Source organism: Dryas octopetala, chromosome 1, assembly GCF_963921425.1.
Source record: "Dryas octopetala chromosome 1, drDryOcto1.1, whole genome shotgun sequence".
In the NCBI taxonomy this organism is placed as follows: domain Eukaryota; kingdom Viridiplantae; phylum Streptophyta; class Magnoliopsida; order Rosales; family Rosaceae; genus Dryas; species Dryas octopetala.
The window spans coordinates 24,036,806-24,052,650 of NC_141366.1; the positions used below are offsets into that span (position 1 = coordinate 24,036,806).

Here is a 15,845-nt window from a genome sequence, read left to right on the forward strand (position 1 = left end):
TTACCAACATGGCCTGACGGGATGTGGTCAGAGCTTGGTAGCTGAGGCTCGGCTCGTCCTGACCGGCCCAGAGCCCCTCCCGCGCCCTCGCCGTCATCACGCGCTTAAGGCCCGAGACGAACGGCTCGATGCAGGGGTCGACCTCCACCGTCTTCAGGGGCACCGAGCCCGAGGCTTCGGCATCCCCACCACCGGATTCGGCCCGAGTTCTCTTCTCAGGACGAGGCTCGGTCGCCGGGCCCTTCCTTTTCTCCCCCTGCCGAGCCGGCCTCGTCACAGAGGGCCCGGGTCGGGCTGCGGCGGCAGTAGGCGCTGGTACCGGGATCGGCTCGACGGGCACCCGACCTGCGGCCTTCCTTTGGGCGCTTTTCTCGGCTTTCTTCCTCAGCCGAGCCTCCAGATCCGCCGAACTCATACCTCTCTCCGCTCTTGGATTCCACCTGGGCACAAACCAGGAAATTCCGCTCGACCTGATCTGAGTCGGCCCGAGCAAGAACTTGGTGGACAGGTACTCGACCGGTGAATCTCTGATCACGGCGATCTGATCCTTCAGCTCGCCTCGGAGCTTATATTTGCCCCAGCTGACTGCAAAGACGAAACCAAAAGGGGTTAGCCACAAAATATATATACAATTATTACAAAACATGTACAAATTGCCCTCGGCTCGGCCCCCAGTCTTCCATTGCCCACCTGGGATCCTAAAAGCTCTCGGAACCCGAGCCGGGGTGGGTCTGCTCGGATCGGCGAATTCCCAATCCCCGGAGACGAAGAAATATCTCCTCTTCCAAGTCTTTTGGGAAGAGGGATTCCCTGTGAACAGTGGCCCCGAGTAAGCCTGTAGGTTGTAGAAGCCGAGCTCGGTGTTCTTCGACCTCAGTGCGTATGAACAGAACAGGATATCCTTGTCTGGCACACACTTGTGCACTTTGTGCCACAAGATATGCAGGGACAGGATGATCCTGTATACGTTCGGGTTAAGCTGGTGCGGCGCCGCGCCGATCATGGCCAGCCAATCCTGAAGGAATGGGTGTAGGGGGAGCCGAACCCCGTTCTCAAACATCTCTGGGTACATGGTCACCCATCCCGTGGGAGGTCGGCTCGGCTTCTCCCCTTCCATCGGCAATCTCATCTGCACGGCCTCGGGAACATAATACCGAGCCCTCAGATCCTCGAGATGAAACTTGGTCATCTCGTTTGGGATCTGATCGGCCTTCCACGTCAACTCCTCGTAAAAGTCCGGGTCGATCGGACTCCCCGTCACTTGCCGAGCCGAGGTCGACGCATCGTGACCCCTGTCCCTTTCACTTGAGCCCGAGGTTAGCCTGCTCGGGATGGTCGCGATCGGCTCGACGTCAAGGGGCTCCTCATCATCACCTTCGGCCGCCCCCTTGTTCCCGGTCGGAACTCGGCGCTTCGAGGTTTTCCCGGTCCTCTCGGGCTCGACGCACCTCGCCTGGGTTGCGACGCAATGCCGAGATGACCTCGTCCAACTCTTCGGACAACCGGTCCCAACTCGCCTCACCCGCAAGTGGACTTCGGCTCTGCTCGACGTCACTATCCCCCTCAAATGCTTCTCCCGAGCCGAGCCGGCCACTCGAATCAGTCTCAGACATTATAAACACTTTCTCACTTTTCTCTCTCTTGCTTTTTGGATCAAAAAGCAGTTTCTCTCAAGAACACCAAGAACACACACCTAAAAACCCGAAAACACAAAAACTCAAAAGTGAGGAGAATCACTTACTGGTTTTCCTCCGCCCAAAGTTTCTGCCCCAAACACCCTCGGAACCACCTCGCCTACCGCCGTACGTGGTCGGATTCGGGATCGGGCAACTTCTCAGACGACAGTGAGAGATTGAAACTCACGGTGAGAAAGAGAGGTTTCGCAGGAGGAGGGAGAAGGTCTGAAGATGAAAGTGGGGGTAGAGAGAGAAATCACCACTTTTATACCCCCATGCAAACCGATCTCGGCCCTTCATTTCTAGCGCTTCAAATGCCAGATCTTGACACCTGTCAAGCATTCAAAAATACCCTTAAGTGAGGTGACCCTTACGTTCCCCCATGCAGAAATCAAACATCCCTTCACCTGCCCCTGAGATATTCTGACCAATCACAAGTCGTCATGTGTTCGGATCTTCGGGAACATGGACTTGCAAGGTTCGGCTCGGCTCAGGTAAACACGCCATCTTTGGGATTGCCCTTGCACTTCAACTTCCAATCCACCACTGCCCGCTCGGATCGGAAGCTGGGGGACTCCTGTTTGTGGGAAAATCCACATCAATCCGAACAGCCAATCACGGCTCAACACGTGGCTGGTCAACACCCACCTCGGAGTTGACTCTCAGTGGTCAAACTTTGACCTCCACGTCATCACTGATCAGCATTTCCTCTGCCAGCTCAGACCGAGTTTCTACGCCGGGCCCACCATGTTCGGTCCGAGCCGAACCGATGATCTTCCAAGGGATCGAGTGTCCATCTTCCCACGATCATCCCGATTCAGCTCGGCTCGGCACAGGAGATGGTCTTCTTTCGAGTTCTAGCGTCGACCAGTTAAGGCTCGGAAAGACCCCAATCTACTGGACCGGCTCGGTCTGGAATCCCATGTCTGATCCGACCACACATGGACTTCGTGTCTTCGCATAGGAACATGTGTTCGTATCGGCTCGGCTCGGCTCTCCGCCGCCATTCCCAGGAAGATCACGCTGGGACGAACCGCCACACTTAAATGCACCTGACACAAATCTTCTGACAGATAGAATGTCCAGTCTGCATTCATGACTACTGGGGCAGTTTGCCTGAACCTTCCAACCTTGCATTTAATGGGGCATTCATTGCAGCATTGAATGCTGAGGAGGTGAGCAGCTGAACATGCAACTAGTTCTGACCAGGTGCGTGGGTCTCTGGCAACCATTCATTCACAATGCAGGTACCGTATTCATCAGGTTTTCCTTTGCTTATATATATCAACCCATATGTGCAAAACCACTACTACGCATTTTACACACAAAACACTTACACAAAATTTCCACTCACCAAAGAGTTTACCCAACTTGCTGAGAATAACCCAGAACATTTGCCTTGTTCTTCCTATTCTCCCAAGTTCATCCTCTGTTCTTCCTCATCCCTCATCAAACACCATCACTGATTTCATCATCGGAGCGTGTTTGGCTGGTACCACACCGGTCCATCTCCTTTGATCTTGTTTCTTTTGCAGGAAGATCTCAACCAACATCCACTCCATCATCCAGCAAAGCATCTGATCAGCCAGATCAGTTTTTCTAAGTTGTTGCATCTACCTTACGAGAATTTGCATCAACAGTATCCAATTTTCATTGTTCTTGAGCCAGAGGTACTTTTACTTGATGCTCTCAATGCTCTTAAGCATCTTGCTCACTCTTTTTTGGGTACCTAATGCAGCATGTTCATAAAAGTCATGTATAATAAAATGTATCCAATTTTCATTGTTCTTGAGCCGGAGTAGATCCTTGCTTATTTACTTTTGTGCTCATTCCAAATTAGTTTTAAAAACTTGATGAAGCTCTGCCAGTCCCTTTTTTAAAATGGTTTAGCTGGAACATTGAGACATAGGACTCATTCACCTTGGAGAGAGAATGGTAAAATTTTGTGATTGGTGGAATGTTGTTTTGGTCTGTTATCTGTACTTTGTTTTTTTTTTTTGTTTTTTTTTGTTTTTGTTTTTTTTTTTTTTTTTTTTTAAGCTAGCACAACAGTATTTGCCCCTGAATTTCTTGATTTTGTATGGATGCTTACGTTGTTAGTCATGTTACACAGGTGAAAGAAGGGGATGGTGCATTTTATGGCCCAAAAATAGACATTGGTGTATATGATGCATTGAAAAGAGAACATCAGTTGGCAACGATACAGGTATCTGATGATCACTTTTTTATTTACGATCTCTTGACGTTTCATTTTGTTGCTGTTATCATTTGGTAAAATGCTGTGGTTGCAGCTTGATTTTCAACTTCCTGCTCGATTTGAGCTGTATTACTCAGCTGAGGGTGAAGATGGCAAGAGGGAGAGGCCTGTTATGATTCACAGAGCTGTTTTAGGTTCTGTAGAGCGTATGCTTGCTGTACTTTTGGAACACTACAAAGGGAAATGGCCCTTCTGGCTTAGTCCACGACAGGCAATTGTGTGTTCTGTCTCATACATATCCGAGCCTTATGCTCTACAGGTAGGGTCTTTTCCTTCCTTCTTTTTTGGACTGACTCTACAGGTAGCTTGAGAGCGATTCTTGCTTCCAATTAGTGTTTTGCTCGAGTATAGATTGTCTATCATCTGAGGCTATGAGCCATGCAGCTTCTTATGTCAGCTCGTTCATATTGTGAGCCAAGTACTATATTTTTTGAGTACTCTCTCTTGGTGAGCTAATTCATGACCAAGTTAGAGTGTCTTACATTGTTTTTCTATTTTTGACATTTTTGGATGTCGAGTTAGGCTGAGCAAACATCCAAACTGTCTGACCAAATACTGTCTGTGGAGAGTGAAGATTTAGATCATGGAATTATGGGTAGAGTGTTGGCCTCTAGTGCCCGACTTGATCATCTCTGTCATATCTATTTGCTTTATATTTATTGAAGTAAAATGTAGTTTTTCAAGGTTTATATTAGGTTTCGGTCTGTACTCATTACTTGGTTAATAATTGAAACAAAAACTGTGTGCTTTGATAAATCTGAAACACAAAATTCTCTTGGTTACCGGCGAAGGAAACTGATCCAACCCAACCTGTCTTTGGTTAGGTTAGGAATTTTTTTGGTATTGTTTGGTTCAGCTTCTGTTGATAATTTTGGAAACTGATCAAGTAGCTAATCTGTTTTAATTCCTGTGGTTATGAGTTGTACAAATTGCCTGAGTTATATTTTCTAATGGATACAATATCTATAATATGAAGTCATGGATAAAAATTGTTTTTGTTTTTTGTAGGTGCGAGATCAGATCCATAAAGCTGGTTACTATGTCGATGTTGATGCAAGTGGCAAAACAATTCAGAAAAAGGTACGCATTCATAACTTTGGTGAAGGCAGGATTTGATTGCAGGACGCTTGTATGATAATAAACTTTAACAGCTGTAAGGACATTGTGCATTTTATTTTCTGGTGATGGTGCTTTGGAAGTATGATTTTGTTAAGAAATATTGTGGTTAAACCTTGGAATAAATAAATACGGAATTCCTCATTCAAACCCAAATAATAAAACTTATAATTGTTTTTTTCATGTTGTTAGAAACTCTGATATCATCTAAGCTGTGGTTTGATGACGTCAAATATGCCTACTGTCACGGGGAAGGGTCCAATGTTTATATATTACATGCTGCAGTCTGGTGTTGCATAAATCAATACATTAATGGTTATTGCCTTGGCTGGAAAATTTCAGATATGTAATTAAGATGTAATACATTATCAGTAAACTTGCATATGCGGCATAATTTGCAATTTTGGAACATGAAGATAAACAGTTAATGAAAAGTACCTCTAATACCAATGTTGTGATACCATGTAGTTTTTAATAATTTGTTGATAGAAGCCCGTGTTGGCTAGTGTCATTATAGTTCAATTCTATGTAGTAATATTTAGTGCGCAGCATACTGATGAGTTTTAGAGATTTAGTCTCTCAAGCATGAATATAGTGAGGACACCCCAATTAATTCTTTATGAATATTGCTTCACCGTTGTCAATTTGTTTAATGAACCGAGACATAATCTGGAGTAATTTTTATCGTTCAGCCCAGCCTTCTGTTCCTTAGATTGTTGTTTGTTTACTAATTGTTCTTGTCCTTTCAGGTTCGGGAAGCTCAACTAGCACAATACAACTATATTTTAGTTGTTGGAGAGAAAGAAGTTAAATCCGAACAGGTTATATTCATTTCTAATTTTCTAATATACCTATGCTGTGTTTCACCCTTTTAACAGTGTCTGACCACAAACATGAAATTCTGTTATTTCTTTTGAATTAAGCTGTTCTTCATCTGTTATGTTCTCGTTTATTGCAAATTTTCTTTGTACATGGCATTGTAGCATGGTTACTGAAAAAATTGAAAGCAATACTTTTTACTTTGAAACCATCAGACATCATAAGTCACTAGCACTGTCTATGAACCTGGTCCTTTCTTGTTAGTTATTATGAAATTCCGCTGTTCCATTGAGAGTTTCTTTGATCTTTGCTGTTGTAGGTTAGCGTAAGAATGAGAGACAAAGTTGATGCGACCCCAATGTGCATGAAGAGTCTAATCCAACTCTTCAAGAGCAACCTTGAAGCTTTTTACTAGGATCATTTCACTCTGTTGTCACATTGTTATGACTACGCTTCTCAGATTGGCCTTTTAGTATCATTTCAGCCGATGAATCACAGAATCAGTTAGTTTCGGTTTAATATTGTAACTTGTGAGTACTCTTACAAAGGTTATTTCGTTTTAAAACAGGAGACAAAGAATGGGGATTGAATGCTTATGATATTGTTTATTGCTTATGCCATTCTATGGTGAATTTATGAAGGAAACTTCATGTTCCTTATATGGCATCATTGAAGCTACATGTTCAATATTTATATATGAACTACTGGTTTATTAATTACCTGCAATTTCTACATATATATTTTAGTGCAAAAATTTAAACAAGTAAAATATTCATATACCCAAGTAAAACAGAAAAAATATCACAAAATTGTTTAAATAAAAGTTTCTGGCATTTAGAGTATATATATTAAATGGTTTGTATATTAACAAGAAACCATCAGCAGCACAGTTAAGGTGCAAGGTGGTGCACAAGAGGTCCTGGGTCCAAATCTCAGGCATGGCAAAGATTAAATCTCCTTTTTACAAAGTTTCAGGAAACTCGCCACGTGTCAGCGTGGGAGTGGCAGCGACGTGGCAGCGACTTGGCTGCCTGTGTGGCGCTGACGTGGCAACGACTTGGCTGCCTGCATGGCAGGCCTAGTGGCACCTGCTTGGCGCTGACTTGGCAGGCCACGTGGCGGGCTGGGCTGCCTGCGTGGCGGGCTTGGGCTGTTAGCCAGTTAGGCCTTGGGCCTTCTGAGCTGCAAGGCACATGGGCTGCTGCTGGCAGCAAGGTGTGGCAGCGAGGTGCTGGCAACAAGGGGGCTGCTGCTGGCAACGCGTGGGAGGGCCGGCTGCTGCTGGCTACACGGGGTGGTTTCCGATCACCCCAATAAATTTACTTTTTTTATTATTTAATCATTCAATCCAAGAGAGCATGTACAAAATATATAATCCCAAATAAATCAATCACATAAATTTCGGGTTCGTGCTTCATGGAGATTTTTTAAGAAATCAAGGTTTAAAAACATGAACATAAAAATTGTTTTATAAAACCTACTTGGTTGAAGAACAGATTGAATGATGATCCTCTTTTGTTTGGCGATCCACAAACCAAAGAGCTTTTCGGGCAGATAACGTGTTTTAAAGTATGTGGAGATATGGTTTGTGGAAATATGAGGCAGAGAGAATATGATCTATATATTTCATTCATTTTATAAATATCCTTATATGGTAGGGTATACTAGGGTTTTGAATATTTACTAGTATGCCCCTACAACTAATTACAGGAATAGCCACACATAATAATATATTTACAACACGTACGTATTTTTTCCATACCATATATTACTAACTATGCTCTCTTCAGCCCGTACTACATGACAGTGAGCACGAGTCCTAAACTCGAAAAAAATTACTTTTCAAGATGCAGATATCTGCATCTGCATCTTCACTTGCAATTTCTATATCTACATATGCAAATATATCTTGTAGATACAAATGATTCTCCTAAATGTCATTTGAAGCTTTTTCTTACAAAAGAAAAATTACTGTTGAAGATACCAGATCTGGTTTGATTCTTTGATGTCGTTTGAAGTTTTTTCTTAAAACAACTTACTTATGGAGATGCATTTGCATCTCTAATTGCAATTGCAGATGTTGCAGATGTATTTTAATTTATTTACACGTTTGCTACCACAAAAATTTCAAAATAATTAATTTAAAAAGTGTCCTAAAGAGTAAAGTGTGGTTTGCATTTCCTTACAAGTAAAGATATTAGTTGTTTAGTTCTTTAGGATAAAGTACCCACAAATTAATCCTCATATAGTTACAGACTGAAACTCATAAACAAACGCTAATCTAAACAACAAAGATTTGCAAGTGTTAATATGTGAAGAGTAAACATATACGAGAAAAGAACACATGGAAAAAAAAAAAAAGAAAAAAAAAAAGGCCATTTCCCCATTCATGTAAACAATCACTCAAGGATGAAAACGACATAGCATTCCCCCTTAAGCATGTACCAAACTTCATATGATCATCTCCCTTTTTTGTTAAAAATTCTACATATGTTGAACAGAAAAAGGCACGTGATAAAACAAACTGACGAGATAAATATCAATTTATATTGATAATTGAAAATCTAGTTACTTGGCATATAAGTTTCAAAGTACATGATAAGTAAAAGCACCAATAACAAAATACACCTCGAATGGTAAGTTAAGAAGTACAATAACACTACATCAGTTTGCAGCAATGCAAAATACAATCTACTCAAAGTGATCAATATGGGAAAGGGATTTAATAAATCCATCTGAACTGATGTTTTTTCTCTTTAAAAACTGGGAGTACCAATGAGCAGACAATTTAGGTTGTCTTTTTAAATCAGGGTCATCCAAATCAATGTAGTACAGTCCGTAGCTGGAATTATAGCCATCCAACAGCTCAATGGAATCCAAGAAGGACCATGCAAAGTAGCCCCTCGTGTTCGATCCATTCCTTCCAAAGGAAATATTTCATAAAGATCAATTAGTAATTTAGAACAAGTATTCGCTGTCAAACTATGTTTTAAGATAAAGCAAATTTCTCAAGGAAATTAAAAAGAAAATAAAGATCATATCAGATCGTGAAAGACTTGATAAGTTTGATAAAAAAAAAATTAAAAAATAAAAAGACTTGATAAGTAAAACATTTGTCACTAGGCTCACTACTTTTCTTATAAGTAAAATTTTAAGTTTGCTTGTTTGCATCAAAATAATAATTTTAACTTATCAAGAAATATTGCCTCATAAGCAATATCCTCCTGTAATCAAATTATTCACAAATCCTAAAAGTTTGTTGGACCAAAAAGAAAAAAAGATTTGAAGAGAAAATTAATCTTAATTTGTTAGACCAGAAGTAAAATAACTTATGAGTTTAAAAGTTGGTGCTATTCTACTCCATAACATAATGATCGAGCTACTCCATTTGTTTTTAACTTAATTTTCATGACTATACCAATTATTCTGTTTAATTCCTCATGAACAATGTTTACGTTCCATATATGTTAAATTTTAATTAAAAAAAAATAACTATTTTTGAAGGGAAAGAGAGTACCCTTATAGTATTCTTCTGATCTAGATACTAAATAAAAAATCTTTATGCTAATTTCAAAACCATTTAGCAAAAATACTTTGAGGTCTAGTTGTAATTTTCTAAAAGGCAAAATGGAGTAATTTAATTTCCAACTAATTTTTTCTTCGGTGAATAAATTTATATCTCTCGTAAGGTGCTATATTTATGCGACATATATGGAAAATAAGATAATCATATATCTATCTCTGGTAAGTTTAGAATGCAGTTTACAGAAAAAAGATATACCTCACAGCATCAAGCAAACCTCCAATGTGTTCGTGAAAATATTTTACCCTTGACCAGTCCTCCAATGATGAATTGCGTCTAGTCCGTTGACCTAAAATACATATGATGCCAGGTCTTCCCATTTAGATGTTGGAGGAGATGAAAAGAAAATGATAATTGAGCTGCTAATTTAAGCCAAAATTTAAGCCAAAGGACCAACAAGTATTTTGAAAGGGCCATTAAATCAAGATATGCAGTGCATAATTCATGGACTATAGTTTACTGAACGATCTCTTCATTTGTTGACCACTGATTAATGACACCAAACCTTGAGAAACAAGACCCAAATGATAGGATCGATTTTTTGGAATGATTCAAGGGGATGTATTAAATATTTTATCAAAAGATGCAACGTAAAATGAATGCTAGTTCCACTAACAGCTCTATAGTACTACTGCTAAGTTATTTTTCTCAATGAACCTGCAGGATGCCAGAAATGATGATTGATGCACAATCAGGCAACTTATTGAAGGACACAAGAATCATGAAAGTCAAAAACTTAATTATATAGAAGTGAAGTATTATATTTCTCAATAAATGCACTCTAGCACTACTCTGAATAAATTTCCTATTAGAGAGAGAGAGAGAGAGAGAGAGAGAGAGACCATTTTCATGGATGAATGTAGGAGGATTGCCATAATTTTTCTTGAGATATTCTAATAGTCCTTGCAGGCCCCAGGGAGTTGATGGATACTGAATCAAACAAACTGATCATTAATGCACTGAAAATACCCCCATAAGTAAACCGGAACAGGGTTTTATGCTCGAACTTCTACCTCGAAAACTGATGGATCACTTTGCATAGCTGCACATTTAAAGAAACTCCATAAGCTACCTTAATTATATCATGTCTAAGCAAGACAGAACTTCCTGGCCCTCAAGTGACTAATATACTAATGCCTGTAAGAAAAAAGATGAAAAATAATAAATTAGTGCAAAGTTAACCTCGTGAAGGAAATAGAGCTCAAACTATTTGATAAACCTTATATTGTGCTGAAAATCAACTACTTTCAGTATTTTCCCGATAAAGTTATCAAGCATAATTGTTTATAACTTGAAATATACTTTTCACTTAAATTGTGTTTGAATCTAAAGTCTGAAACATGTGACTGTTCACCTTTCACTAAATAAGCATAGTCGAAGGCAAGTTCAAAATATCATTTACTCAAAATGTTATCTTCAGTTTTGTGGAACATCCTTAACTTGAATGAATTTAGTGTAGATTTGTACCAAAACAATCATATGAATTTAGTGTATGTATGTGTAATGTGTTAGACGAATCTAGTCTATATATGTGCAAAGAAACATACATATAATTGTTGCTGCCCCATCCGCATTGAAGTCTCTGTTTTGCATCTTTAGGCTGCTGGAGTTGTCCTTTACATACGATGTGTAATAATAATTGAATCCTATGAAGTCAGATGAACCCTTTACACTTCTAGATTCAAGACTGGAGAAGGTAGGAAGTCTCAAACCTGCATTCTTTTTCATAACATCAGGATAATCTCCAAACACCAATGGATTCATAAACCTACAACACAAATTAGACGCCAATAAGAGAGAGAGAGAGAGAGAGAGAGATGGACCAAAAATATGACTGCCAATAAAAGAGAGAGGAACAAGCCACTTATGTAAACTTCTAACTTACCAACCAATATAGAAGTCAATGGCTCTTTGAGTGGCAAGTTCATCTTCAGTGGTATTTGTTAGAGGAACAAACCAAATGACCAAGAGATTGATCCCTATAAATCCACGCTGCTTGTTCTGCATCCCCAAAATTTCTCTACACTCATCAATCTATATAATTTCTTAGCTGTAAAGGTTTTATGTTCTCAAATTAAGACATGGTCAAGGCCTAAATCCTAAGTAACATGTAAACAAACTAGTAGTGGTGGAGCTCTTTACTATTAGTTGACTTAAGGGCATAAAATAATTGACTGAGTTATTGATTATGAAAATGAGCACATTGATCGAAGTGCTTGACAGGGAAAAGCTTAATAATTACCTGGTACCTTTCCTTGTACAATCTAGAAGCTGATGCATGAGCTAATAAGATATGATGAGCTGCCATGTATGGCTCGATTGAAGAGTTACCCTGAGAGCAGTTGACATCACCGAATGGAGGTGAGCATCTTCTTGGTGGAAGAAATCCAGAATCATAACCCCCAATTACAAAAACATTAGCCTCATTCACAGTAGTCCAATATGAGACTCTATCACCAAACTTTTCGAAGCACACATCTGCATATTCAGTGAAGTCTTTTCTGCATCCAAGCACATAATAGCCCCATCAAGTTCATTGCCCTTTCTACCTGCTGCATTAAATTTTACTAACAAAAGTTCAGAACCATACACAATCTTTCGACTAACCCATCCTCCATATTCATCTTCAAGTGCCTGTGGAAGATCACTATGGTGTAAAGTAACATGCGGCTGGATTCCTGCTTGAAATAAAGAATGCATCAAAAGAAGGAATTGTCAGAGCAGAGCATGTAGGGAGTGATAATTCTTGCTTTAAGAGTATAACCACTCCCAAGATGCAAAGGAAACAATAGTATCTTAATAATGATAGTAACCGTGGCTGATTAGTTCATCAATAAGATTGTTGTAATATTCTAGACCCTTTGGATTGACAGGTCGTCTTCCATCTGAAAGAAGAAAACAACTAATGTAAGGGTGGGAAGAAGAACCAGAAATCACTTCCTAATCTTAATGAGTAACAGTTGGGTGATCATACTTGGAATAAGTCTTGACCATGAGATGGAAAATCTATATGCTTCTAAACCAGCATCTGCCATGAGCTGGACATCTTCCTGCAAGATTTCAAATGAACATGCATAAACCATGAGCCTACTACAATACATAGTGTGATGTGCTTTAACTACTTACCTTGAAATCTATGAATTAGTAAATGATAGGAGTATCGAGAAAAGATGAATTCAATTCGTCAAGTATAAACCTTGTATTTGTGATACTCATCACATGCTACATCTGCATTGGCTCCATCAAAATACCCTGAAAATTTGAGTTGAGCAATGAACTAAATGGTCATGATACATGTGAATACGCAGTACGTACACAAATTGGAACAGTCAAATTCAATGGAATATGGATTGTAATTATAGGGATCATGTTATTTAACCCTCAATACACAAACTTGCTAAATTCTCCTTTCTTTCTTTCTTTCTTATTTTTTTTTTTTTCCTATTGTCTGGTTGATATTTTAACAGGACATTGCTAGGCATAGGTAAAAATAATTCACACATCCGAATGAGATTGGACTCATGATCCCACCTTGCATCCCTTGGTTGCGGGGGAAGAAATGGCATTGGTACAAAGACAATTGTATAATTGAACTCTTATATGCATGCATATTGAAATTCTAAAGAGTTTATATTCAGTTCATAATGATAAGGAAAGTAACTTGGTTTGAAGTTTCACAATGTTGTTACATCATATGGATTTATAGAAAGCATTGTTAACCTTAAGGTTAGTGGACACAAAGACACATATTGTTGTCTTGTAGAAATTGATATTTTACTTGCAAACTTCATTTGGATTTGCTACATGGAACAAAACATTTTCACATACAAAAATTTGAGATGAAGGATACGGATGAAGCTTCTTATATCATTGGCATATAGAGTTAAACAGACTGGTCTTGAATGTTATTAAGATTATCTTGAAAAAACTACTTCGAGAATATCTTGAAGAGATTTAATTAGGATGAAGGGTTATGCACCTACTGTAGCATCCATTGTTAAAAGAGACATATTCAGTTTGACCCAATGCCCACAAATCACACTTGGAAAGACAGCAGACGAAAAGGATACTTATTGCTTCAACCATTGGCAATCTCATTGATGTACAACCCAGGAAGAAATTATTCAAAAGGCTAGAAGAGACTAAAACCCTGAGGAAGAGATACTAAAATCTAACTTACACTGTATTAAATTCTTTCAATGCCACAAAACTACAAAAGCCGTCTAACACAGCATTGAGACTGTAGACATTCGAATACAGAAACCCTAATAAACCCCATATGGAAGTTCAAAATATTTAAAAATGTCAACCATAGATAAATTAAAAACTCTAAGAAATGAAACAACACCTTACGTCATGGACGTAAGTGTGTAGGCGTACATCATGATCAACACCATTAATATATGTATAAGTATATACAAGATTGATATTGGATATGTTGTGGGAATGCCTAGGCATCCAATGTAATCCATGTATAGATTTTAGAACACTAGAAGACTGCCAAAAAGGATATGTTATATTTGTGAGCAACCAATGAACGAAGGGTTATAGGCTTGCATTTAGAAGTGGTTGATATCCAAAATCAAGTTTTGCTGGATGCACAGACAGATGTTTACTGTAGGACACATACTCATTTTTATCAGAGGTGTTGACTAATAGAAGTACTAACCAAACAATATTATACTTGTAAATTGTAGAGCAGCAATAATTTACATCACATGCTGTTTAAGAAATTTTACCACAAGTCTGAAAATTATGGCTTCGAGTGCAAGGTCAATGACGGTGCATATATTGATCATCAAAGAGGATATTAAGCGCACAGAGAGTCATTAACTATAGAGATTGGAGCATCGAACCCAAAACTAATTGGCAATGGATAGAGAGGCTCAAAACCTTATATATTGATAATAGTGTCAGACAAACTAGGCTTCACATTCCCGATATGTGATATACTCTCTAACATTCACATCCCGAACCCCACTTCTAGACAGGAACTCAGTAACTTTTTTTCCTATTTTTTCTTTCCAAATTATTAAATGTCACCATAAAAATATTATATAACACACACACAATACATTCACACAAGTAGATGTCCTAGTGGTTTCTGATTTAACTAATTCTTTGCAAGGACCATTTATGGAAAACTTAAAAAATAGGAACAGCTCGGATCGTGAACTTATAATACAAAATAGGTCTCACAATGTGTCCCTTGCTAATATATAAGTATTCTAAAACTAACCCGGTATATAAAATAAGAAAATTAGTAAGTTTGGTACAGTTGATATAAACTAACCAGACCTTCGCCTCCATATATATAAAATAAAATAAAAAGAATTAAAACAAGATTAAAATGGAAATGTTCATATAAAAGTAGTAGAAGCTAACCAGCATGAGCATAGGTGTCCACTATGCTTGGAGTCCTCCCATCTTGGTATGCAGCACCTTCAACCTTTTCATATACATTTTCGAACCAACACAACCCCCTTAATTCAGCATTTTTTTTGTTTGCTTCAATTGATGTGGAACAATACAAAAGTATAGAAATGGTTTTTTTTTTTTCTTTTAATTTCTTATATATAAAAAAAAATTAAAAAAAAATTAAAGAAAAAAGAAGAAAACGGACCTGAAAGGCAGAGGAGGCAGCTCCAAAGACAAAGCCGGGAGGGAAGTCATCTTTGCTAAACTCATCAGCGCCTAAACAAAGATTTATACTACTAAGCAAACCCAAACACACCAAAACTGAAACTTGCAACATCGATTCCAACTCTCACTCCCACTGTGCTGGAAACTTGTAAAACTTTTGGTGCCACATGCATGTATATCTTTGACTTGTCAGTCACCGACACTGGTTGTCCCATGACTCCCAACGCTCCACGTCCATATGCTAATAAATAATGGGTTAATTGTGTCTGGACATGTTTGCCCCGTTTTGGTTGAAGTGTGTGTCCTACTTTGGTTAAAATGTGTGTCCCATTTTGGTACCAAATAAAATTGGCCAAAGTTCACTTTTGTTTTATTTAGTTTAAACTAAGTTTTACTTTGATTCATGTAGTTTTAATTGTTATAATTTTAGTTTTGTAGTTTACAAATTGTTACAATTTAAGGACAAGTTAGCACTTTTATTAATTAAATTGTCAAATTTGTTGTGCTTTTAGTTATGTACTTTACAAACTATTTCGATTTTGGTCATATATTTTATATACCGTTAACAATTTAATGACTAATTTAATAAATTAATAGACAAAAATCCTAATATGTCCTTGAATTGTAACAATTTGTAAACTACAAGACCAAAATTAGAACAATTGAAACTACATGGATGAAAGTAAAACCTAACTCAAACTACAGGAATTAAAAGTGAACTTTGGCCAATAAAATGTTGGATCAAAAATCA

At 38.6% G+C, this 15,845-nt stretch overlaps 2 protein-coding genes across 3 annotated transcripts; one reads left to right on the forward strand and one right to left on the reverse strand.

The window, feature by feature from the left end:
• The first annotated feature begins 3,756 nt into the window (after positions 1 to 3,756).
• LOC147299307 (threonine--tRNA ligase, mitochondrial 1-like) lies at positions 3,757 to 6,348 on the forward strand. The gene is made up of 5 exons (XM_086230096.1): positions 3,757 to 3,882; positions 3,968 to 4,192; positions 4,942 to 5,013; positions 5,799 to 5,870; positions 6,188 to 6,348. Exons 1-5 carry the CDS (start codon positions 3,757 to 3,759, stop codon positions 6,281 to 6,283), a joined length of 591 nt encoding a protein of 196 aa, XP_086086222.1. The 3' UTR covers positions 6,284 to 6,348.
• Positions 6,349 to 8,385: 2,037 nt separating this feature from the next.
• On the reverse strand, positions 8,386 to 15,261 carry LOC147299308 (beta-glucosidase 11-like). Of its 2 annotated transcripts, XM_086239859.1 has the most exons (13): positions 15,075 to 15,261; positions 14,837 to 14,900; positions 12,648 to 12,703; positions 12,426 to 12,501; positions 12,265 to 12,336; positions 12,042 to 12,129; positions 11,694 to 11,952; positions 11,337 to 11,452; positions 10,999 to 11,219; positions 10,465 to 10,493; positions 10,294 to 10,381; positions 9,650 to 9,740; positions 8,386 to 8,788 (listed from the first exon to the last, which is right to left on the reverse strand). In XM_086239859.1, exons 1-13 carry the CDS (start codon positions 15,204 to 15,206, stop codon positions 8,560 to 8,562), a joined length of 1,521 nt encoding a protein of 506 aa, XP_086095985.1. In that variant the 5' UTR covers positions 15,207 to 15,261; the 3' UTR covers positions 8,386 to 8,559. The 2 variants fall into 2 exon arrangements, with proteins under 2 accessions (XP_086095985.1, XP_086095994.1); XM_086239868.1 differs by lacking the exons at positions 14,837 to 14,900; positions 15,075 to 15,261 and having other exon boundaries at positions 12,578 to 12,700.
• Between the last annotated feature and the right edge of the window lie 584 nt (positions 15,262 to 15,845).

Coding starts and splice junctions, on each gene's coding strand:
- LOC147299307 (XM_086230096.1), top strand. CDS start 3,757: ATGGATGCTTACGTTGTTAGTCATGTTACACAGGTGAAAGAAGGGGAT. Junction 3,883..3,967: donor ATCAGTTGGCAACGATACAG/GTATCTGATGAT, acceptor CTGTGGTTGCAG/CTTGATTTTCAACTTCCTGC. Junction 5,871..6,187: donor AAGAAGTTAAATCCGAACAG/GTTATATTCATT, acceptor TTGCTGTTGTAG/GTTAGCGTAAGAATGAGAGA.
- LOC147299308 (XM_086239859.1), bottom strand. CDS start 15,206: ATGTTGCAAGTTTCAGTTTTGGTGTGTTTGGGTTTGCTTAGTAGTATA. Junction 10,494..10,998: donor TGGGGCAGCAACAATTATAT/GTATGTTTCTTT, acceptor TTAAATGTGCAG/CTATGCAAAGTGATCCATCA. Junction 9,741..10,293: donor TACATTCATCCATGAAAATG/GTCTCTCTCTCT, acceptor TATGTATTTTAG/GTCAACGGACTAGACGCAAT.